The sequence below is a fragment of the Chiroxiphia lanceolata genome, chromosome 13, assembly GCF_009829145.1.
Source record: "Chiroxiphia lanceolata isolate bChiLan1 chromosome 13, bChiLan1.pri, whole genome shotgun sequence".
NCBI classification, from domain to species: Eukaryota; Metazoa; Chordata; class Aves; order Passeriformes; family Pipridae; genus Chiroxiphia; species Chiroxiphia lanceolata.
The window spans coordinates 1,490,114-1,509,522 of NC_045649.1; the positions used below are offsets into that span (position 1 = coordinate 1,490,114).

A 19,409-nucleotide genomic window follows, 5' to 3' on the forward strand; every position below is an offset into this window, starting at 1 on the left:
TAAAAAGCTAGATTTGCTTACCTTAATTATGCTTTTTTCTCATCAGTAGATGCTTGTGCAACCAGCCAACACTTTGCTTTTCTTCTGCAGCTTGGCAACCAACACTGTGGTGCAGACATACAATGCTGGCCGTCCTGTCTGGAGCTGCTGCTGGTGTCTCGATGATACAAACTATGTCTACGCTGGATTGGCCAATGGCTCTATCATGATATATGATCTGAGGGACACCAACTCTCATGTCCAAGAACTGGTCCCTCAGAAGTCCAGGTATGGCATAAGGATTTGTCGTTCCTTTCAACTTCTATGCATTAACTTAAACACAGCTTCACACAGCAATTGCAGTGGGTTTAGTTGGTTTATGTGAATCTCTTGTTCAAAAATTCATGTATCATGTATAACTTACACAGGTGCCAAGCACTTGTGCTCTTTTTAAGGCACACAGGGGGCAGAAATGGACCCACTGGTGCAGCATAAGCAGGAGAATTGAATTTGTTTTGGAGCTGGGTTTAGTATTTAATTTGGAAAGGACAAATCACATAAAGGTGTGAGATTCTGCTACTTCTGTCTCTTGTACTCCAGGAATCAAACACTGATTTGCACTCATCTGATGTGTGCCGTCTAATGCTCTGTAAAACATAAGGCTCAGTAGTTAAGTTGAATTCCATTTATACTTGACACGCCACTGGGGTTCCTTGCTTGAAGGAGCCTGCTTAGGCCCTTTCTTTGCTGTGCAGTTGGAGAGGCTGGAGCTCTGCAGCAGCGAGCAGGATGCCAGCAGAGCCACAGCTGGCAGCACTGACTCTTGCCTGTCCCCCTTGCAGGTGCCCCATGGTGTCACTGTCCTACCTGCCCCGCGTGGCCTCGGCGTCGCTGCCCTACGGCGGGATATTGGCTGGGACCTTGGAAGGAGCCTGCTTTTGGGAGCAGAGAGCTGGCAACTCCTACCGGCCCCATCACCTGCCCCTGGAGCCCGGGGGCTGCATCGATATCCAAACCGAGATCAACACACGGCACTGCCTGGCCACGTACCGGCCTGGTACGTACGGGGGGCTCTGCAGGGCTCTCAGTGCCACTCACTCAGCTCAGCACCAGCTTGGGGGCACAGCAGGAATGCAGCATCTGCCCCCACCACAGCAGTGAGCATCTGCACATAGATAAGAACCAGGGGAGGGCAAAAGGAGGCAGCTGCAGGGTGGTGCTGCTTGTATTCCTACAGCTGAAGCCTATCTGTGAGGACATTTTCCAAAGGTTACCTTTGTATTTCTACCACACAGGTAAAAATAACCCATATGTGCGTTGTGTGATGATGGAACTGACTTGCAGCCCACTGACAGAGGCCTCTGAAGATGTGGTGTGTTCTTCTAACCCGGTTCAGACTTTCAGTGCTGGGCCCACCTGCAAGTTGCTGACCAAAAATGCCATTTTCCAGAGCCCGGAGGATGACGGGAACATCTTTGTGTGTGCTGGTGATGAGGCGTCCAATTCTGCCCTGGTATCTCTTGCTCCTTTCAGTGTGCTGGAGGGGTTTATTGCAGTTCATAGGAGAGAAGCCTCGTCAGTCACAGCATCAGTGTGATTTGGTGGGAGTTGTCATGGACATTACCCTGTGTTGGTTGGTGTGTTGTACTTCTGTAGCAGGTGTAACTTCCTGATAACATGGGACTCGATCTTAGCCAAGGCCTGTGGTCCCCATCCATTGAAAAGTGTGTAGGCAGTGAGCCCCTCTTGTCCCCCAGAGGAATGGGGTTGGGTACACTGGCACAACTGGGCACTCTAAGTGGTGTAACAGACTTGGTGGGGTAGCTAATGTGGTAAGTGCTGTGAGGGAAGGATGCAGGCTCTTTAGGAATGACAGGGAAGAGGAGGAGAGCTCATGAGTGGGGTCAGAGAGAGTGGCTGTGGTGGCATCATGCTGTGATTCTGTTAAAAACCACCCAAGCAGGGTGTGGAAGTAGAGAAAGGGTCCTGTAAGTAATTTGAGGAAAGTCTTTTTGGTGAGAGGAAGGTCTCTTCTGGATGGGAGGGAAGAATCCTTCAGTCCTTGACCTTGTCTGTCCCTTCCACAGCTCTGGGATGCTGGAAGTGGTTCCTTGTTGCAGAAGCTGCCAGCTGACCTGCCTGTGCTGGATATCTGCCCCTTGGAAGTGAACCAAACCCACCTCCTGGCTACTCTGACAGAGAAGGTGGTGAATATCTACAGGTGGCAGTGAACTGTCCCAACACCTGCCACAGACTGTCCAAATATGCTGCTGATCAACCCTACACAACTGCTGCTCGTGCTGCTTACAGGAGACAGGATCCATAACAGCACCTTTCTGGCAGTAGGCAGGAACTAGGATGTGTTGGTGCCTGGAGCAATTCCTTTCTTTCTCTGTCTTCCTCTTTAGGCCTGCCCTTATTTCTTCTTCGGCCAATTTTCTTTAGTCAGACTCCACAAGCTGCCTCAGCAGAGCAATAATTCCTGGAGTGTCTCCAACATGTGTTGCTGCACTTTTTTTCCACTGTGAATACAGCACAGGGACTTGCAAATCTCTGCTACAAATGAATAATATAAGAGGAACGTGAAGACCTGAGACTCCCACTGCACTTTCTGGTGGAGTCCTGCCGTGATTAGTGGGTGATGAAAAGGTGGTGATGTTGCATCTCGCAGGCATTGCTGATACACAGTGTGACAGCAGGTTCACTGCTTTGGGGAACACACTCCCACCTTCTGTTGAAGGTCTAAGGTCAGTTGGAACTTATTCCCTGACAAACACCAACCCTATTTTGAGGCAATGGAGAGAACAGGCCTGGAAAATCTACAGAGAACGTTTTTCTTTTGTGTTTGTTTTTTTTTCCTATGAGCATATAATTTGCACTGTAATTCCTTAATTCTCTGCCTTCTCCATTCCCTCCTCTTGTTCCTGCTTCATCTGCAAGCAAACTTGGACAGTTTGGTTGTGGAAAGTGAAATTAGTACTGGAGAAGTACAGGTAAAGAGGAGGGAGATGATTCTTACACTGTTGGCTGCTGCAGTCCACAGTGTCCTTCCTTAAAGACAGGAATGTACTGAAACAGCCAGTACCTTGGAAAAGAATGCTGGCTGCTTTTGTTGTCTGGGGGAGGGGAGTTGGGTTTTTTCTGTTTTGAGGAATTGGTAGAAGCTCAGAGATTTCATCAGCTTGCTTTCACTGACTTTTGCCTCCCTAAGTCGTGGTTTCCAGCTCACAGCTGGTGACAGAGAGGTTCCAGTTGTGTTTGTGTGAGGGTGCTGCAGCCACTGGTTTGTGTCAATGTGAGCCCACGGGGTGGGGTCGCAGCCTGGGGATGTGTCCTGGCCAGGTGGGCTCTTAGCACCTTCCTGTAAATACTCTGAGGGGTGGGAGAACGTTTATCTCCAGGTCAGACCATGAAGGAAGACTTGGGTTCTGTTTTATGTGTAACAAAAACAAACTTGCAAGGATATTGGAAGCTGCAAGACAAATTCCCTGTATTAGAAGCTTATTCCTCAGCACAGCTCTGCCTCTGGTTGTGCCACCACTTCAACTGCCAGGATAATTTTATTTTTGAAAGTCTGGGGCTTGCACAGCGTGAGCCTGTTTGTCTTAAAAGGGATTGAGAAGATCTCGACTTAACTTTATATTTTTCTGTATAGTATTTTGTTCCGATATTTTTATATAAGAATAAAACGTTTATAGTTATCAAATATAACTGGTGCTGCTGTACTTTAAAAATAGGTCTCAGTGACATACAGTGCATGTCCTGTGAACATAACCAAGTGTTCCCTTATGCAGGTGAGGTTTCTCCTGCTTTGTATTACCTCCAAGTCTCGCTGAGCTTCAGGCTGAAATAATGGATGTGTTAATTGAATGAGGAATCCTTGCTGAACCATCCTGCTCTGGCCAGGTGAGGGGAAGGGAAGGGGTCAGGCCATACACCTGCATATCCTGTAAACTGAAAATAAATCACTGACATGAGAATTTTTGGCATTTTAACAATGATCAGGAAAATAAGGGCTGGTAGAATGACATTGTGAGGTCTCTGGTAATGCCAGCTAAACCAGAAGGAGCAGGATGCTCTCTACTCTCTGTTCTCAGCTATTCTGAGGCATCATTTATGTTCAGTCAACTCTCTGTGTTACCACAAGAAATCTGTAAAATTTTAAACATACAGAGGAAAAAGAATTAAAATGTTTTGATTTGAATCCTTTGACTTTTGATTTTCTAGGTAACACTTGTTTTCTATTTTTATACAACTCAACAGGAATAAAAGATACAAACTTAAATGCTATTAAAATAATAGTGGAAGATGACTCTTTCATGTTCTCAGTTTTCAAATCCAGAGTTTCAGAAAATGTTCAAAGATATGTGAAGAAACCTTGTAACACCATTCTATTTCCAGGTTTGCAGCAGGCTGCAGGAAAGCACACCTAGCTGGTGTGCAGGAAGCCATCAGCATGGAGCACTGATAAAAGGTCAAACGTGTTAATTAAATATTTGCTCATCTCTGTCTGGAGTCAAAGGGGCAAGATTCTGGGATGGAAGGAAGGAACAAATCAGTGTCTCTTCACTGTGCAGGGCAGCTGTCATGAGAGGCTGAGCTGCTTTGCTGGTGTTTTAGGCATGAAGCCACTCTGTGGCTATTTCTGCCTCTGTCTCTGGGAAGATTTTGTTCTCGTGGAGCAGGGCGGCCCCTCGGCAGCTCCTGCAGAGTCTGGGCTGAGGTGCAGGTAAAGCCAGGCAGTGCTGGGGCTCCTGCAGCCCGGGCCTTACTCGGAGCTGTGTACAGGCACTTCTTAACATTTTTCTCTCCAGGCTGTTGCAGGGCAGCACCTTTTTTAATTTTAATTCCTGTAAAAGCAGGCCTGGGGGACAGCACAGTGCTGGACAGAGCTGGCTGTGGTGGCTGCTTGGATGGAAACAATGCAGCCCCTGCTGCTCCTTGGGGAGGTGTGGTGTCAGAGGGGCGGCTGGTGGGGAAGGGGAAGCTGGAGTCAGAGCCATCAGAGGAGGGCTGTCCTCCATGTCTCCCTCTAACAGGGATGATGTGGTGTTAGGCTGTGGTAATCCATGGGGTGACCAAGAGTGGATGAGCAAGCAGCCAGCTCCTGGCCTCTGCATCATGGGGGCTTTGCTGCCATAGCACCAACCGTTGCACTTTAGCTGTTGGTTGGTAGTGACTCAGGTGACATTTTGACAAAAACGTTGCAGATGACAAAAGGTAGTGCTAAAGCACAAGCCAAGAAGTGAGCACAGCTTGGGGTGTGTGCACATGAGGCAGGACCAGCCAGCACTTTGCTCGGCTCTGGTTGCACCCGCTGCTTCCTGGAGGGCGGAAAAGCGGCTATTTTATGTGTCCCGAACCAAATTGGATTAAAACCAGGCAATGCAGCAAGTGAAACAAGCAGCTTAAGCTGAACCTTGTTGCACTGAGGTAGCCAGAGCATCCCAGTGGGATTTCATTTAGCTCTCCTTTTCAATTTGTGAGGAGACGTGACAAGATTTTCTGCTTATGTAGATTTGCAGAGTTTCTACCAAGGCAGTAAAATTCCTTAACAGACCCAGCTTTCTGCTGGTTCATGAAGAATGAACCAGAGAGAGAATATGGGGAAAAAATAGTTCAGGGAGGAGGAAGAGGAAAGAAACGAAGGAGCAAGCAAAAACTTCTTTTTTGTTGGGTTTGATTTGCATTGAATGCCAGAACTAGTAAACATGAAAGAACACATTTCACTGCCAAGAGACATAGGGAGAGGTGGCACAGTTTCCTTTGCTGGGGTGGCACTTTTGACTTTCTGTTAGCAAATCTTCAGTGAAAGCTTTTTCTATCTGCAATATGAATCAGCTGAGTGCTCGGACACTGTTTGAGTCCAGCTTCATCCCTTATCCTTGCAAAGTCGAGCAGAGGGGGTCACAGTGCCTTAGCAGCAGGACTGCCCCTCCACTGAGCTGCTGTTGGCCCCTGCCAGCATTCAGCCTGCAAAGTCAAGCACGTTAGTGTCAACAGCCTCCCTCAAGATAACAATATTTATCATTGTTTACTTGCTTTTGCAGTAGTATTTGGATATTTGGATATACTGCTTAGGAGGCAGAAGCGCCTCCTGCTCACGTTATTTCTCTTTGCTAGATGAGAGTTCTCTTTGCTCCCCTCGGGATGGCAGCCAGAGCTGTGGGTGCCCTGGTGTTACAGAGCACTGGGTGCTCTGGGCCTGTGGGAAACTGCTGCTCCAGTGCAGGGAGTTCATTGATAAACTCTGGGAGCCACAGCAGCGTCCTGAAAGCACCAATGGCATGTGGGATGTTGCTCCTCTGCTGTCTCTTGCCAAACAGTGCCTCTAAGTTGCAAGAAAAAGAGGAGTTTGGGGATCTATGCCCTAAAAAGCTTATCTAATCCTTGGGACAAAATTTGCAGGTGACAGATTGTCTCCAGCCCGTGCTGGTCAGGAGAAAAAAATACCTCAATCTAATTTCAGTGATTATCCCACCCTGTGAAGCAGAATTAATTTGAGGGTCCAGGGGCTTTAGTCTTGCATCAAGTCCAATTTGGTGCTTCTGCTGGCAGCAGAGGTCGTGGAAGGGGGAGTGAGGCCCCAGTGCTTCTGATGGTATCAAGCTGGAATCAGCACTGAGTGCTCAGGAAGACAGAAGCAGGACTGGGAAAGAATTGTGGCAGGTTGGAGAAAGGGCTGGACAATTGCCCTCGGGTTTTTTTTTGTTTTCTAAAGGTAGGTGCTAACTGCAACACAAAGCTGCTAACTTTGTGCTAACTTTTAGCAGTTAGCAGCAGTCTCTACAATAATGACCTGGGACTTCTGAGGGTTTGTCAGGCAAAGATGTGTCAACAGCATCGGTCTTTTGGGGGAAAAAAGGTCAACTGGGCTAAAGAGTTGTGCAGGAGAGCCATGAAGCTCCCCATTTTGCTCTACACTCACAGGGTTGTAGTTGCAATATTGTCTCCTCTTTGTCCACAGCTTCCTTGCAAGGTATTTCTGTGGTCTTTTGCTTATCTCCAAACAGGGATGAGTAGACTCCGACCTACAAGAAAAGCAGAAACAGAGTGGGGCTGAACCTGAGCATGTCACGCAAATAAACCACGAAATACCAGGCCAGTGTTCCTGCCTCAGCCAGCAAGAAAAAGTACTGAATGGCAGCAGTAACAAAGCACCTGACTTGGTTCTCTGCAGCAGCATTTGCTGGTGAAGAGGATCATCTGTTGGGAAAGACAGTGCTAAAGTTCTGGGGGATGCACAGCTTTGGAGGGAGGCAGCTGAGTCAGGTTGCATGCAAGGAGAGGGCCTGAGCACACTGTGCAGGCAGAGCCGGGATTTGGAGCAGTGCCTGTGGCCACATGGGAGCAAGCAGACTGTATCCAATTAAAAACTGGAGCAGCTCCTCCACATGGACTGAGGAAGAACTTTTGTTCTCCTCGAAGCAGTGGAGAGCAAGAACACTGCTGGGAAGGAGCAAGAGGTGTCCCAGCAGCTCAGCTCACCCCGGCCTCGCTCTGCTGAGCTGGGGACATTTAAATGGCAATTGTTGCTTGAAGCGGTGAGACTTAAATGTGCTGCCCACTACAGAAGCAAGGGACTGCGAGCACTTAATGCAGCACCCAGAGACTGAGAGCCTTGGTGGTAAAATGCTTAAAATGTGGCAATGAGGGAATTTCTGCTGAGGGAGAGGGGCTGCTGGGGTTATCACACAGGCAGAGATGTCCCTGTGCCCAAAGACAAACCTCCTCCTTGTTTAACTTGCATGGACATGGGGACCATAGGGCTCTTTTATGAAAAGCTTTTTTCATGGTGGACTGTGCAGAATGGTAAAATCCAAGCCTGGGAGGAGGTTTTCCTTGTGCAAAAAATGACTCTCCCGACAGCTCCCAAGGGTGTGGGAAGGAGAAGCGAGCCCTAACCCAGCTCCATTGCTCCCCTCTGTCCTCATCCTGCAATGGATGGAGGAGCAGAGCCAGCTCTTGCACTGGGCTAACTTCAAATAACTCCCACTAAGCCAAATAGGCTGCCAAGCACGGGCTGGATTTTGCTGGCTTTTGTTTTCAAGTGTTCCCAGCTGCGTGGCCCCTGGGTGCCAGCAAAGCCACTTTCTGAGCGCTGTGTCCCAGCGTGACACTTGAATGAAGGAAGTGCAGGGACTTTGCCAGCTCAGCCCTCTCCCTCTCGCCTTCACCTGGACAAGGTGGCTGCAGGTTGGTGGCCACGCTGGGCTCAGGGTGCTCTGGTAGCTCCTGGTGTGTGACAGTCGGTGACATCCTCAAGAGAAGGGCTTTTCCCAGGCAGGATGAGGCAGCCTGAGGCAGGAGGGGAGCGGCCCTACAGCTCTGCTTCACCCCAGCTCACCCAGCCGGGGCAGAGCCATGGAGCACCCTGGCATCAGGCAAAAGCTTCTGACTTTGGCCTGATGCCAGCTTGGGCTAGGAAAACTGCTCCTGGAATCAACCAAGCAGAGGAACTGAGGTGGGATTCTCCCAGTCCCCCATTTCCATCTGCCACTGGAAGCAAATCTGATATTTAGGGGCAAATCCATCCAAGGAAGGTGCTGTGAGCTGACCTGGTGAGATCTTGGGGGAACACCCAAAAAACTGTGGTTGCTGAGCTGGAGGTGGAGCTGTGCCCCACTGCTGCCACTGACCCAACCCCTGGACAGGTACTTTTTTACTGGAACATTTTTGGGTCTGGCTGCTGGGGCAGAGTGGGCTGCAGCATCCCAAAAACGCTGCTCCAAGGGGGGCTGTGCAGTTGCAGACAACACTTTCAGATGATCTGTCACCAAATTCAGCATCCAACCGCCCCCTTATCGCCTCTAGGAGGAACCTGTGGATCCCATTTACAACACGATCAGCCATTGGAGATCCCGCTTTGGGGACAAGATCACTCTTACAGCCCCATTTCTCTCCATCCCCATGCAGAAAGCCCAGGGGCCGTGATGAGTCTGACCTGGCAAATCCCACCCCCAAAACCCAGTGGCCGGTACTGACAGGGCAGGAGGTGCAGCCAACCCACCAACCCTGAAAATGAGCCACCTCATGGCACCCCCAAAACGTGACTTTTCGGCCCTTGTTCAGATGCCTGCTCCTTGCAGGGAGGGCCAGCCTGCTGCAGGCTGTGGGATTTATCCCATGCCCTCGTGCCAGCCCGGCATCCTGCCCCAGGAGGGGCCATGAGTGCATCCACACACAGGGAGATCATCCATCCACCTGACAGTTTGGCACTCAGCATGGAGAAACGACAGTGGCAAAGTTGACTGTCAGCATTTTATTAATGGTTTTGGCGTTTTTTTTAGTTTTTTAGTTGATATTGCTTCTTCATTCTTCTGTAGTTTTCTCTCATTCTTCCATATTTTTCAGTATTTTTTCTTCATTCTTCGGTATTTTTTCGTTCACCTGTATTCTTATTCTGTTCTTCTGTATTTTTTCTTCAATCTTCCGCATTTTGTCTTTGATCTTCCACATTTTTTCCTCAATGTCCTGTATTTTTTCTTCTTTCCTACGTATTTTTATTTTGTTCTCTGTTATTTCCTCACTCTTTGGTATTTTCTCTTTGTTTTCCTGTATTTTTAATTTGTTCTTCCGTATTTTTTCTTTGATCTCCTGTATTTTCATTTCATTCTTACGAATTTCCATTTCGTTCTCTGGTTTTACTTCACTCTCCAGTATTTTGGTTTCGTTCTTTGGTATTTTGCTATTTTCTTTGTTCTTCTTTATTTTTCCTTTGGCTGCCTTTATTTTTTCTTTCATCTCCTGTATTTTTATTTCGTTCTCTGTATTCTTCTGTATTTTTTCATCAAGCTCCTGTATTCTTCTGTTGAGCTTCTGTATTTTTTCTTTGTTCTTCCTAATTTTTTCTTTGATCTGCATTTCTTCTTCATTCTTTGGTATTTCTTCTGCACTCTTCAGCCTTCTTTCTTCCTCTTCCTGCATTTTTTCTTTGATCATCTCTAATTTTATTTCATTCTTCCGTAACTTTTCTTTGATCTGCTGTATTTTATTTTTGTCCTCCTGTATTTTTATTTCATTCTCTGGTTTTGCTTCATTCTTCTGTATGTTTTCCACAATCTTCAGCCTTCTTTCTTCATTTTCCTGTATTTTTTCTTTGATCATCTGCATTATTATTTCATTCTTCTGTATCTTTTCTTTGATCTGCTGTATTTCTTCTCTGTCATCCTGCATTTTTATTTCATTCTCCTGTATATTTTCATCGAGCTCCTGTATCTTTCCTTTGATCTGATGTGTTTTTTCTTTGATCTGCATTTCTTTGTTCCTCCTCATTTTTTCTTTGATTGCCTGTATTTTTTCCTTCAACTCCTGTATTTCGTTCTCTGTTTTTGCTTCATTCTTCTGTATTTTTTCCATATTCTTCAGCCTTCTTTCTTTCTTTTCCTGTATTTTTTCTTTGTTTGTCTGTATTTTTATTTCATTGTTCCGTAACTTTTCTTTGAGCTGCTGTATTTTTTCGTCAAGCTCCTGCATTTTATCGTCAAGCTCCTGCATTTTTTTGTCGAGGTCCTGTATTTTTTTGTCTAGCTCCTGTACTTTTCCCTTGTTCTTAATTCCTTCTTTGATTTGCATTCCTTCTTCGTCCTTCAGTATTTTTGATTTGTTCTTCCTTATTTTTTCTTTGATTGCCTTGTTCATTTTATCCATGAACTCCTCTATTTTTATTTCGTTCTCTGTTTTTACTTCATTTTTCTGTAGTTTTTCCACATTTTTCAGCATTCTTTCTTTCTTTTCCTGTTTTTCTTTGTTCATCTGTACTTTTACTTCATTGTTCCGTATCTTTTCTTTGATCTGCTGTATTTTTTCTTTGTCCTCCTGTATTTTTACTTCGTTCTCCTGTATTTTTTCTTTGATCTCCTGTATTTTTTCGTCGATCTCCTGTATCTTTTCTTCGTTCTTCTTCATTTTTTCTTTGTTCTCTCGTATTTGTTCTTCATTCTTCTGCATTTTTTCTATGCAGCTCTGTAATTTCTCTACGTACCTCTGTATTTCTTCTTCATTCATGGGTAGTTTTTCCTCATCCTTCTGCTCTTGTTGCTCCTCTTTAATCCAAGCCTTCTCGAAGCCCAGTTTCCCCATGATCTCTATTACTTCTTTATCACTGGGGCAGCTGAGTTGTGAGTGGGAACCGAGCGCTTTCGGGCAAAATCCGGTTACAGCTACTGGCCACCTGCCGGGGGAGGCCCGCGGCCCGCCTGCCGCCTTCTCACCGGGGTGAGCTCGGCTCCTCGCCGGGGTGAGCTCGGCTCCTCGCGTCCCTCCCGAGCACCAGCGCTGGCTCCGCAGGGTCGCCCTGCGCGGCTGGGGGGCTGAAGGGACCCCTGAGGGGCTAAGGGGGCCACTGAGGGGATGCGGGGCCGTGAGGGGCTAAGGGGGCCCCTGAGGGGTTGTGGGGCCGTGAGGGGCTAAGGGGGCCCCTGAGGTGGTGCGGGGGCCGCTGAGGGGTTGTGGGGCCGTGAGGGGCTAAGGGAGCCCCTGAGGTGGTACGGGGGCCGCTGAGGGGTTGTGGGGCCGTGAGGGGCTAAGGGGGCCCCTGAGGTGGTGCGGGGGCCGCTAAGGGGCTGCGGGGCCGTTGGTGCCGTCGAGCGCGCGCTGCCCCCGAGGCGCCGCCTCGCTCCCCTCAGGCGACAACGGCCGCGCCGCGTGCTGGAGGAGGGCGGGGCCCGCGTAAGCCACGCCCCCATCTCCGCCAGGAGAGGGGCGTGTCCTGCCGCCGTCACGCGCTGATTTGCATACGCCGTGCGTGCCGTGGGGCGGGCGGACGCCGGAGGTGGCGGATCCAAGATGGCGCCGTGCGGACGTGTCCGGAGCCGCTGCCCGGGCCCGGCGCTGCTCCTGCTGCTGGCGCTGGCGGCGCGGCCGGCGGCGCCCGGCCCTCCCGCCGGCCCTCCCGGCGCCGCCGGTGCCCTGCCCGGAGTGGCGCAGCCGGCGGGGCCGGGCGCGGCCGTCCCGCGGAGCGCCCGCGGCGGCGGGTCGGGCAGCGGGTGGAAGCTGTCGGAGGAGGCGGTGTGCCGGGAGGACGTGGTGCGGCTCTGCTCCAAGCACAGCTGGGCCAACAACCTCGCCGTGCTCGAGTGCCTGCAGGACGTTCGCGAGGTGAGGGACGGGCCCGGGGCCGGGCCGGGCCTGCCCGCGGCGGCGAACAAAGAGCGGGGTCCGCGCCGCCCGCGGCCGCGCCGCGCTTCCCTCATGGGCTTGTGCTTTAGAAAGCGGGGTTTGCGCTGCAGAGCCCCAGCCGCTGGCGGGGTGGCGGTGAGGGCTGCGGAGAGCGGCCCCTCCTCGTCCGCTCCTCGGGGCTCCGGCAGCGCCCGGCGGGCAGGGAGAGCTGCCGGCGCTGCCTTTGTGCTCTGCCTCCGGAGCCTCCGGGGTTATTCGCTTCCAGAGCCCTGCCCGTGTAGTGTTGAGCGAAGGCGCCGTGCTGGTGGCAGCAGTGACCTGAGGAGGTGGTTTTTTTCACGTTCGCGTTCCTGCCTTCTCGTGGAGCTCCGCTGCAGAGGCGGCTGGTTTCCAGTCCTCGCTTGTGCGTGTATGAAACTCGAAGCCAGTCTTTAGATCTGGCTTAGTTTACGGGGAGGTTTATGTGTTGTTCCCAGACATCTGTCGTGAGCGGTTTTAAGTCCAGCTCAGGAAAAAAACTGAGTTGCCAACTCAGAGTCTTCCAGCTCCATCTTTTCATTCATTCCTGGGTTCTTGCTGCGTTTGAAGCAACCTTCGGGGGAAGTGCTTTTGGTGAGCTGTTCTGGTGTTGAGGTCTGTGTAGTTCTTGGCTTCTCTGCTGTGAAGTCCAGGAATGTCAGGCTGGGTCAGTTCTAATGGTGTTTTTACCCAAGTGGGAATGCGATTAGGGAAAACCTGGGCTCGTTTCTCATCCGTTATTATGGAGACAGCAGATGGCAGTGGCAATGGTTACTCTCATCGAGGGGAATCTTGAACCAGAAAGTGTCAGTGATTACTTCTGGCTTATAATCCAAGACTAATTTAGATTTTTATCCAATTTAGTGTTTTAATTTTAGGCGGTTTATTAAGACATTTGTAGACGCTTTAAGTGAGTCCTGCTGCAGCACCTATCACAGTTATGAAACGCTCTGATAATTTGCTTTATGAATAACTTGTCCTTTGCTGTTTCTTCCACCTGTCTGGGACCTTTTGGCCTCCTTTTAGGGAGACATCCTATCCAAGAGGATCTTGGAAGCTGCTCTCACAGGCGGTTGCTCACAAGCTGCCAGCCTGCCAAAAAGGCAGGCTCTTGTTGTTCCTTTCTTTGCAGTTGCATAGCCCCTCCCTTCTCTTTTCATAGTTCCAGTGCTTGTTGGTCTTCTGCCATTTTAGCAAGGTGAACCTTTTTGTGGTCTAGTTTATCAGCTTTCTACTGGAATAGTTGTGTCCCTTTTCTGAGTTAAAGCCCAGAGGGGGGTGGGTGCAGGGCTGGGGCACGGGGCTGTGCAGGGAGGCTCAAGAGGTGAAGGCACGCTTTGCATCACGCTTTGTTTTCAGCATGTGCAAACCCTCATGCTGGCTCTGCATATCTGCTGAGAACTCTGCTCTTTTGAACGTCTGCTTGTGGTTTTCCTTTTCCTACTCCTAGGCCTGCCTGATGTCAGTAGTTTGCTGGCTGTTGGTCTTGTCTGGCTGTAGTGCTGCCTGATGCCCAGTGCTGAAGGCAGATCTTCTCCTGGGTGGCATCCCAGGCATACACAGGACATCTCAGGGTTCTTTTGGGTTGAGTTTTCTCTATGAAGGTGCCACTCTGCAGCCCTGTCCTTATTTGTGTGTCAGCCTGCAAAGAGCACTGTCAGCTGGCCTTACCCTCAGCAGTTCTGCTGGAACACTGATGTGATGGGCTGTATCCTGACGCAAAAAGGGCTTCACAGAGGGCTGCCCTGAGAAATTAATTAAAATAACTGACTTCTGCCTACCCCTACTGTTTAACTCTTGATATTTAGACTGTGAATAAAAGTCATGAGTTGTAAACATTGGGTAGCACTTCATCTGATAGGGAGTGGGGTCAGATATGGTCTCAGATGTTTCCTTTGTGTTGGAGGTGCCAGCAGAGGAAACAAGTGACGTATTTGCTGTTTCACTGTTGTTGATATAACTTTTAATTTTGACCCTAGAGCATCTGACTGCTTGCTTGGACGATACCAGAAAAGTGACAATTACATTTTAAAATGGATCTAGTCTGAGTCATACAGCCCACTTAAAAACAGTCAGGCTACAGTAGATGGAAGATTTGGGGGAGTTTTGTGCTTGAGAGCATCAGTGAGGACAGTGTGTGGACACTACTTCTCTACAAGTAGTAGGCAAGATTTTTAGATGCAGGTAGGCTGCAGAAGCAGCCTTTCTGCTGTAGGTGTTTGTCTTACTTTTCTCATAAAAAATATTCCTCTAAAGGGGTGAAACTTCCAGTTTGAAACTGGAAGTGTTACTGATAACGGTGTGATACATGTAAGCTAGGACACTTTTAAGTCTGAATAACCTGGGGAAACAACTGCTTGTAACCTTCCTTTTGAGTCCATAAAGCAGAGAAAAAAGAAAACGTGTGCTTGTTTTGTTAGTGTGAACGTGATCATGTTGTTCCAGTCCCTGCTGATTTCTAGGTGTGGAAGTCTTTAGAGTAAGCCCTCCCTTGCTTTCACTGGGTAGTTCTCTTTGACTGTAAAGAAGTGTTGATTGTGGTTGACTGGGATAGGAGCTCAGCTTGCAGAGTGAAAGTTGAGAGAAGCTGTTCAACACACATGTTCAGTAAGGAGTGGTTTGACATAAAGAAAACATTAATAAAAAACAAAAAACCAACCCACACCCAAAACCCAGCCCAAAACAACAATGGCACAAAGCAAGAAAACCCACCCAAACCAACCCCCAAACCAGTAAATTTTTGAGTTTTGGTTTTGAGAGGTTACTTGTAGAATGTCAGTTTAAAGTATTATCAACAGTTATTTAAGCACTGTGTAATTTTAGAATTCTTTTAAAAAGAAAAAACAGCCCCCCACGCTGATACCAAATACTTTTTACCACTGATTTTTCCACTGAGTGCAGAGTCCACTTCTGCAGGGGCAGAACTCTTCTGCATTTCAGGCTGTCCAACTTTTTGAAAGATAGAAATCAGAGGGCAGTCATTGTTTTCTGCTTTCCTTTTGCAGTAGAAGGATGGGAAGGATGCTCCTTGATTGGAAGAAGTAGTGGTCAGAGGTACTCAGCTTAAACGTTTGTGAATATAATTAAAATATAGAATAAAACACATGTTTTGGTGCATTTTGCAGATGAATTAACTTCCTTCTTAAAAATACTTGTGCACTTATTACAGTTTTGAGTGACTTAAAATTTTGTTATCAAGGTTTTAATTGATATTCACATAACTTTGTCATCATATAAAAAGAGTAGAATGAGGTAGTGTGTACCTGTGTTTTTAAAGACTGTGTTCCAAAGTGCTTCTTTCTGAAAGGTTTCTGGTTTGGAGCCTGTTTCTGGAGAGCCTTCAGAGCTTGCATTTCACTGAGCATGGGCTGCAGCCCCTAAGCCCTTTTTTGTGGGCTGCCTGCTAAACTGATTTGCATGGTGGCTATAGTATAAATAAACCCATGAAATATTAATATTTTTGCTAGGTAACAATTTTTGCTTGATTAATGATGATTTGCATTTGAAGCAAAAGTTGTTGAATTTGAGGCAGGGAACATTAGAAGGTATGAAAATAATCTTAAGCAGGAGCTCTCTTATCAGGTTTACTAATGGAGCATAATTTTACTGTTAAAACCTACCTTGGAACTGGTTAATTGGTGAGTGAACTCGATGCCATAATTGTTGAGCTTTACTTGCATTGCACTTGTAAAGATTGTGTAATTTTTAAAGCATTGTATTAATCTGTATAATGCTAATGCATTAGGAGCTAAATATTTTTTCTAAGATCAAACAGTCGTGGTTAAGTTGGGATTAGAGATCAAAGTCTTGGCTTCCTGCTACTTTCTTCATCCTGAATGGTTCTGTTTCTTTGGCAGCACCTTTATGGCAAAGACAGTGCCTGAATGCTCTGCTTTTTGGAAAGAATAAGGCTCTCTTAATGTTGAGGACTGGGTTAAGAACAAGACAAGCTACTATGAAAGCTGTGTATTTCAAGAATAGTATTTTTCCTGTTTTGTCAGATGTTTATTCCACGTAAAAGGCCAGAAAATTAATTTGATATGACTTACTGGGCTAGGGAGTGTGTACCATTTGATGGGCTGAGAACTGTCATATTTCTTCTGTTTAAATGTTTTATTCCTCCCTCTTTATGGACCTGAGCTCCTTAAGTGATCTGATAAAACAGTGCCCGTGAAATTACTTATTTTAAAGTTATAGGTGGAAAACAGAAACCCGACAGCAACACATGCTTGGAGTCTTTATCTCTTTTGGTAATACTGTCACTGTAGGAAAAGTTGTGCGTGCTTAATCTCTGTCCTGGTCCTGTAGTGTTTCTACTTTTTTGGTAAATGGATTGGAAATGCAAAGGCTTCCCTAAAGCTTTTTGCTTGCATTGAGGTAGGTGAGTGTGATATGTCGCAGTAGCTTAATTTATTTTATTTTATTTTTCCTCTTGGTGGTCTAGTGGTTAGGATGCGGCGCTTTCACCGCCGCGGCCCGGGTTCGGGTCCCGGTCAGAGGAGTCCCCCGGGTAGATGGAGCTCGTTAGCCCTGTAAGGCCATCCATCTAAGAGAAGGTCACTCTAAACAAACCTACGTTCTGAGGACCTCACTGCCACTGTCCAAGCTCGCTCGGCCCCGGCAGATGAACCTTAGGATTAAAGGGTGGGCTCAGCTCAGCGCACGCTGTGTCTCACCTAAAAAATCCACTGCGCAGGCTCGAAGGGCAAAGACCCTTCCCAAATCTTCGTTCGCGAAGACTGGCCATACATTTTTCCTCTTTTATCTCCTTAATTTACTGAGTTTAAGATCAAAGCTTTTGTTTTGTCCAGACACGTGACATTATCCTGTATTTGAGCACATGTTCATGTTGTTCCCATCTCTCACAGCTTTCCCATGCACAGGTGGCATTTAAAGTACCCTTTTTGAGATGTCTCATTTGTGGCAGCAAATGACTGGTTACCTGTCCAGAGCTAAAAAGGTAATTGAGGACTGTGGATTAAACACAGCGTGGGGGTGGGCTAGTTTTTAGGAAATGCAAATTGTGAAGCCACCCTTGACCTAGCTGGCCACCTCTTTCAGCACTTATGGTTTGTTGGTTTTTTGTTCCACAGGCATTTTGCCTGGCCTTCAGGGGAGCTGTTTTAAGTGGCAACTGCCCGTTTCTCAGGGTGATAAGCTGTGGAATGGAGGCTGTTCTGGTTCTCTGATCATTACTATTGCAAAGGAGGAGGCAGTTAGTATTCCAGTGATGCTCTTACAGTGCCTACAGCATTATCATCTGGTTCAGATATCAACACTCAAAGGGTTGGGTTTTTTTAAAGGCAATGATCAGAAACCTGGAAGATGTACCTTAAGCCTTGCCAAGGGCTTTGCTTAAAGTCTCTCTTTCTTCTAAGGGATATTGACCTGGTGATGACTCGAAGTCTGTAAAGGGCACAGGAGTTTAAGAAAAATAAAAGGAGAATTCTTACCTGCATACTTGTAGTTGAACTAACTTAAAGGAACAATGTGTTGCAATTTTAAGAGATGAGTTAATTATTGGGCTGTAACTGGACTCTTATGAATTGAAGCCTGTGCATCTAAATGAGAAATTTTCAGATACTGTCCTGTCTTAAACTGCATTTAATGAAGAATTTACAGTGGCTCGTGGTAGATGCTAATTAATTTGAATGGTCATGATAGTCCCTTCTGCTTGTAAAATTCATAAAATGGAAGATGGACTATCCACGTGAGTGGAAGAGAATGGCTGGACCTAGGAGAAAGGGATTTAGATGATTAGATTTGGAAAAAAAACCTGAGCAACAACAACAAAAAATAACGAAGACAAGGCTGGAACACTCCCTGAAGCTTTTTCTCCTGAGGCTTGGCTTCTTAACCGGGATTAGCCACATTTTTTTCCCCGAGGTTCTTGTTTTCCCTTGTGTTTGGATAATGTAAGCCCAGTTTGCTCCTGGCTTTTGTAGTTAGGTCTTAAAGCAAAATAGTAAATATACTTTAAAAGTCTGATTTGTTTTTTGGTTGGTTACTTTGGCACCAGCCTTTGGCTTCATCTCAGGATGTAGCCATATGTGCAAGTGCTCTTTTCATCCTGAAACCACCTGGGAGCTGAAGAGAGGGGAGGATGGTCTCTGTCATGCCAGGACCTGGACTTACTGTCTTGTGACCAGAGCATTGAGCACAGGTTCTTACTTCTCATATCTTTAGCTGCACTTCTACTTGTCTGAGAGAGTTACTTGGGTTTTTTGGGGGTGGGTTTGGTTTTCTTAATTTTGTGCTGCTCCTGGCAGGCTGACACTTGTGCTAAGCTGGTTGTGTATCAGTTTGACCTGAGATGTTTGGCTCAGTAGAAGGTTATCTTACAGGTCTGCTTCCTCCAGAGAGCTGGCACTGCTGTGGCTCTGCACACCGAGGAGGAAAGAAATGAAGTACAAGGGGAAAAGTCAGGTTTGATGCAGGCTGTGCAGCCTGGGTTTGGCTCAGGGTGAAAACTGAAAGGTGTATTAGGGGGAGGTGATTTACTGAGCCAAATAGCTGAGATATATTAAAAAGCAAAGACCTGGTCAGTTGTTACAGTAGAGACAGATGCAGCCAGGTTGTGTTTTCCCTGCTTGCACTCTTTCCTCCCTCGCACTGGAAGAAAAGTGATCTCTCTAGTGCTGCTTTGAGTTGTCATGGTTGGGATGGAATGTTCTGAGGAGGGATTATTCTTGGCAAATTATGTGCTGTGTTTGTTTTCTAGTGTAGAGATAATGTCTAGGTGTTCTTTATAGTGTAACTTTCCTGCATGTGAGCACCACTTTCTTGATAAATTCTGCTTTCTGTTTTTTTTTTTCCAAAGTAAGCTTGCATTTTCCAAAACTTTGCAGTTATTCTTCCTTATAATAAACCCCAAAGAATTAGATGTATAAAAGGTCTAAGTACTTGCCTTTTTATTTGAAATATTGCTTTAAAATATGGGGGTTTTTTGATCTTCTGACTAATTCAGTTTTAGTATCTGTAAAACTGGTTGCTATGGAACTAAAATTTTTCATTTGTGTTAGCTGATAATTTTCTGTCATCATGGAATATCTTGATTTTCTGCATGTTCAGTTTATCCGTAGCAGGATGTTAGGTGAGGAGCAGAGATCCTGCCTTCCCTGTGCACCAGCTTATGGCATAATTGCAACCTCTCTTCATCAAGACAGGAGATGAGAACCCATCCTGTTCCACTCCTGAGCAGAGGTGACATTCATAAGAACTGTGTCCTGGCCTGCTGGTGTCTCAGTGTCTGCAGCTCCCAGCTGAGGAATCTCCTTCAGGAGTTAGAGAGG

General features: G+C 47.1%; 2 protein-coding genes and 1 long non-coding RNA gene across 8 annotated transcripts in view; 2 read left to right on the forward strand and 1 right to left on the reverse strand.

Annotated features, from left to right (window-relative positions):
• The window catches only part of RFWD3 (ring finger and WD repeat domain 3), a 24,155-nt gene extending 19,442 nt beyond the window's left edge, over positions 1 to 4,713 (forward strand). For 3 of the 6 annotated variants that reach the window (XM_032701461.1, XM_032701464.1, XM_032701462.1), the window contains 4 exons: positions 91 to 267; positions 822 to 1,036; positions 1,275 to 1,492; positions 2,067 to 4,183. In XM_032701461.1, the coding sequence (XP_032557352.1) occupies positions 91 to 267; positions 822 to 1,036; positions 1,275 to 1,492; positions 2,067 to 2,210 (754 nt within the window). In that variant the 3' untranslated portion in view covers positions 2,211 to 4,183. Of the gene's footprint in view, positions 1 to 90; positions 268 to 821; positions 1,037 to 1,274; positions 1,493 to 2,066; positions 4,184 to 4,380 lie in introns of those variants that run through there. The other 3 variants (XM_032701463.1, XM_032701465.1, XR_004359519.1) reach the window with 2 other exon arrangements.
• The window catches only part of LOC116793537, a 12,351-nt gene extending 2,993 nt beyond the window's left edge, over positions 1 to 9,358 (reverse strand). The window contains exons 1-2 of the long non-coding RNA XR_004359521.1: positions 7,141 to 9,358; positions 22 to 7,010 (exon numbers count right to left, since the gene is read on the reverse strand). This is a non-coding gene — a long non-coding RNA (uncharacterized LOC116793537). The remainder of the gene's footprint in view (positions 1 to 21; positions 7,011 to 7,140) is intronic.
• Positions 9,359 to 11,751: 2,393 nt separating this feature from the next.
• The window catches only part of GLG1 (golgi glycoprotein 1), an 82,286-nt gene continuing 74,628 nt past the window's right edge, over positions 11,752 to 19,409 (forward strand). Inside the window, exon 1 of the mRNA XM_032701460.1 lies at positions 11,752 to 12,078. Within this exon, the coding sequence (XP_032557351.1) occupies positions 11,767 to 12,078 (312 nt within the window). The 5' untranslated portion in view covers positions 11,752 to 11,766. The remainder of the gene's footprint in view (positions 12,079 to 19,409) is intronic.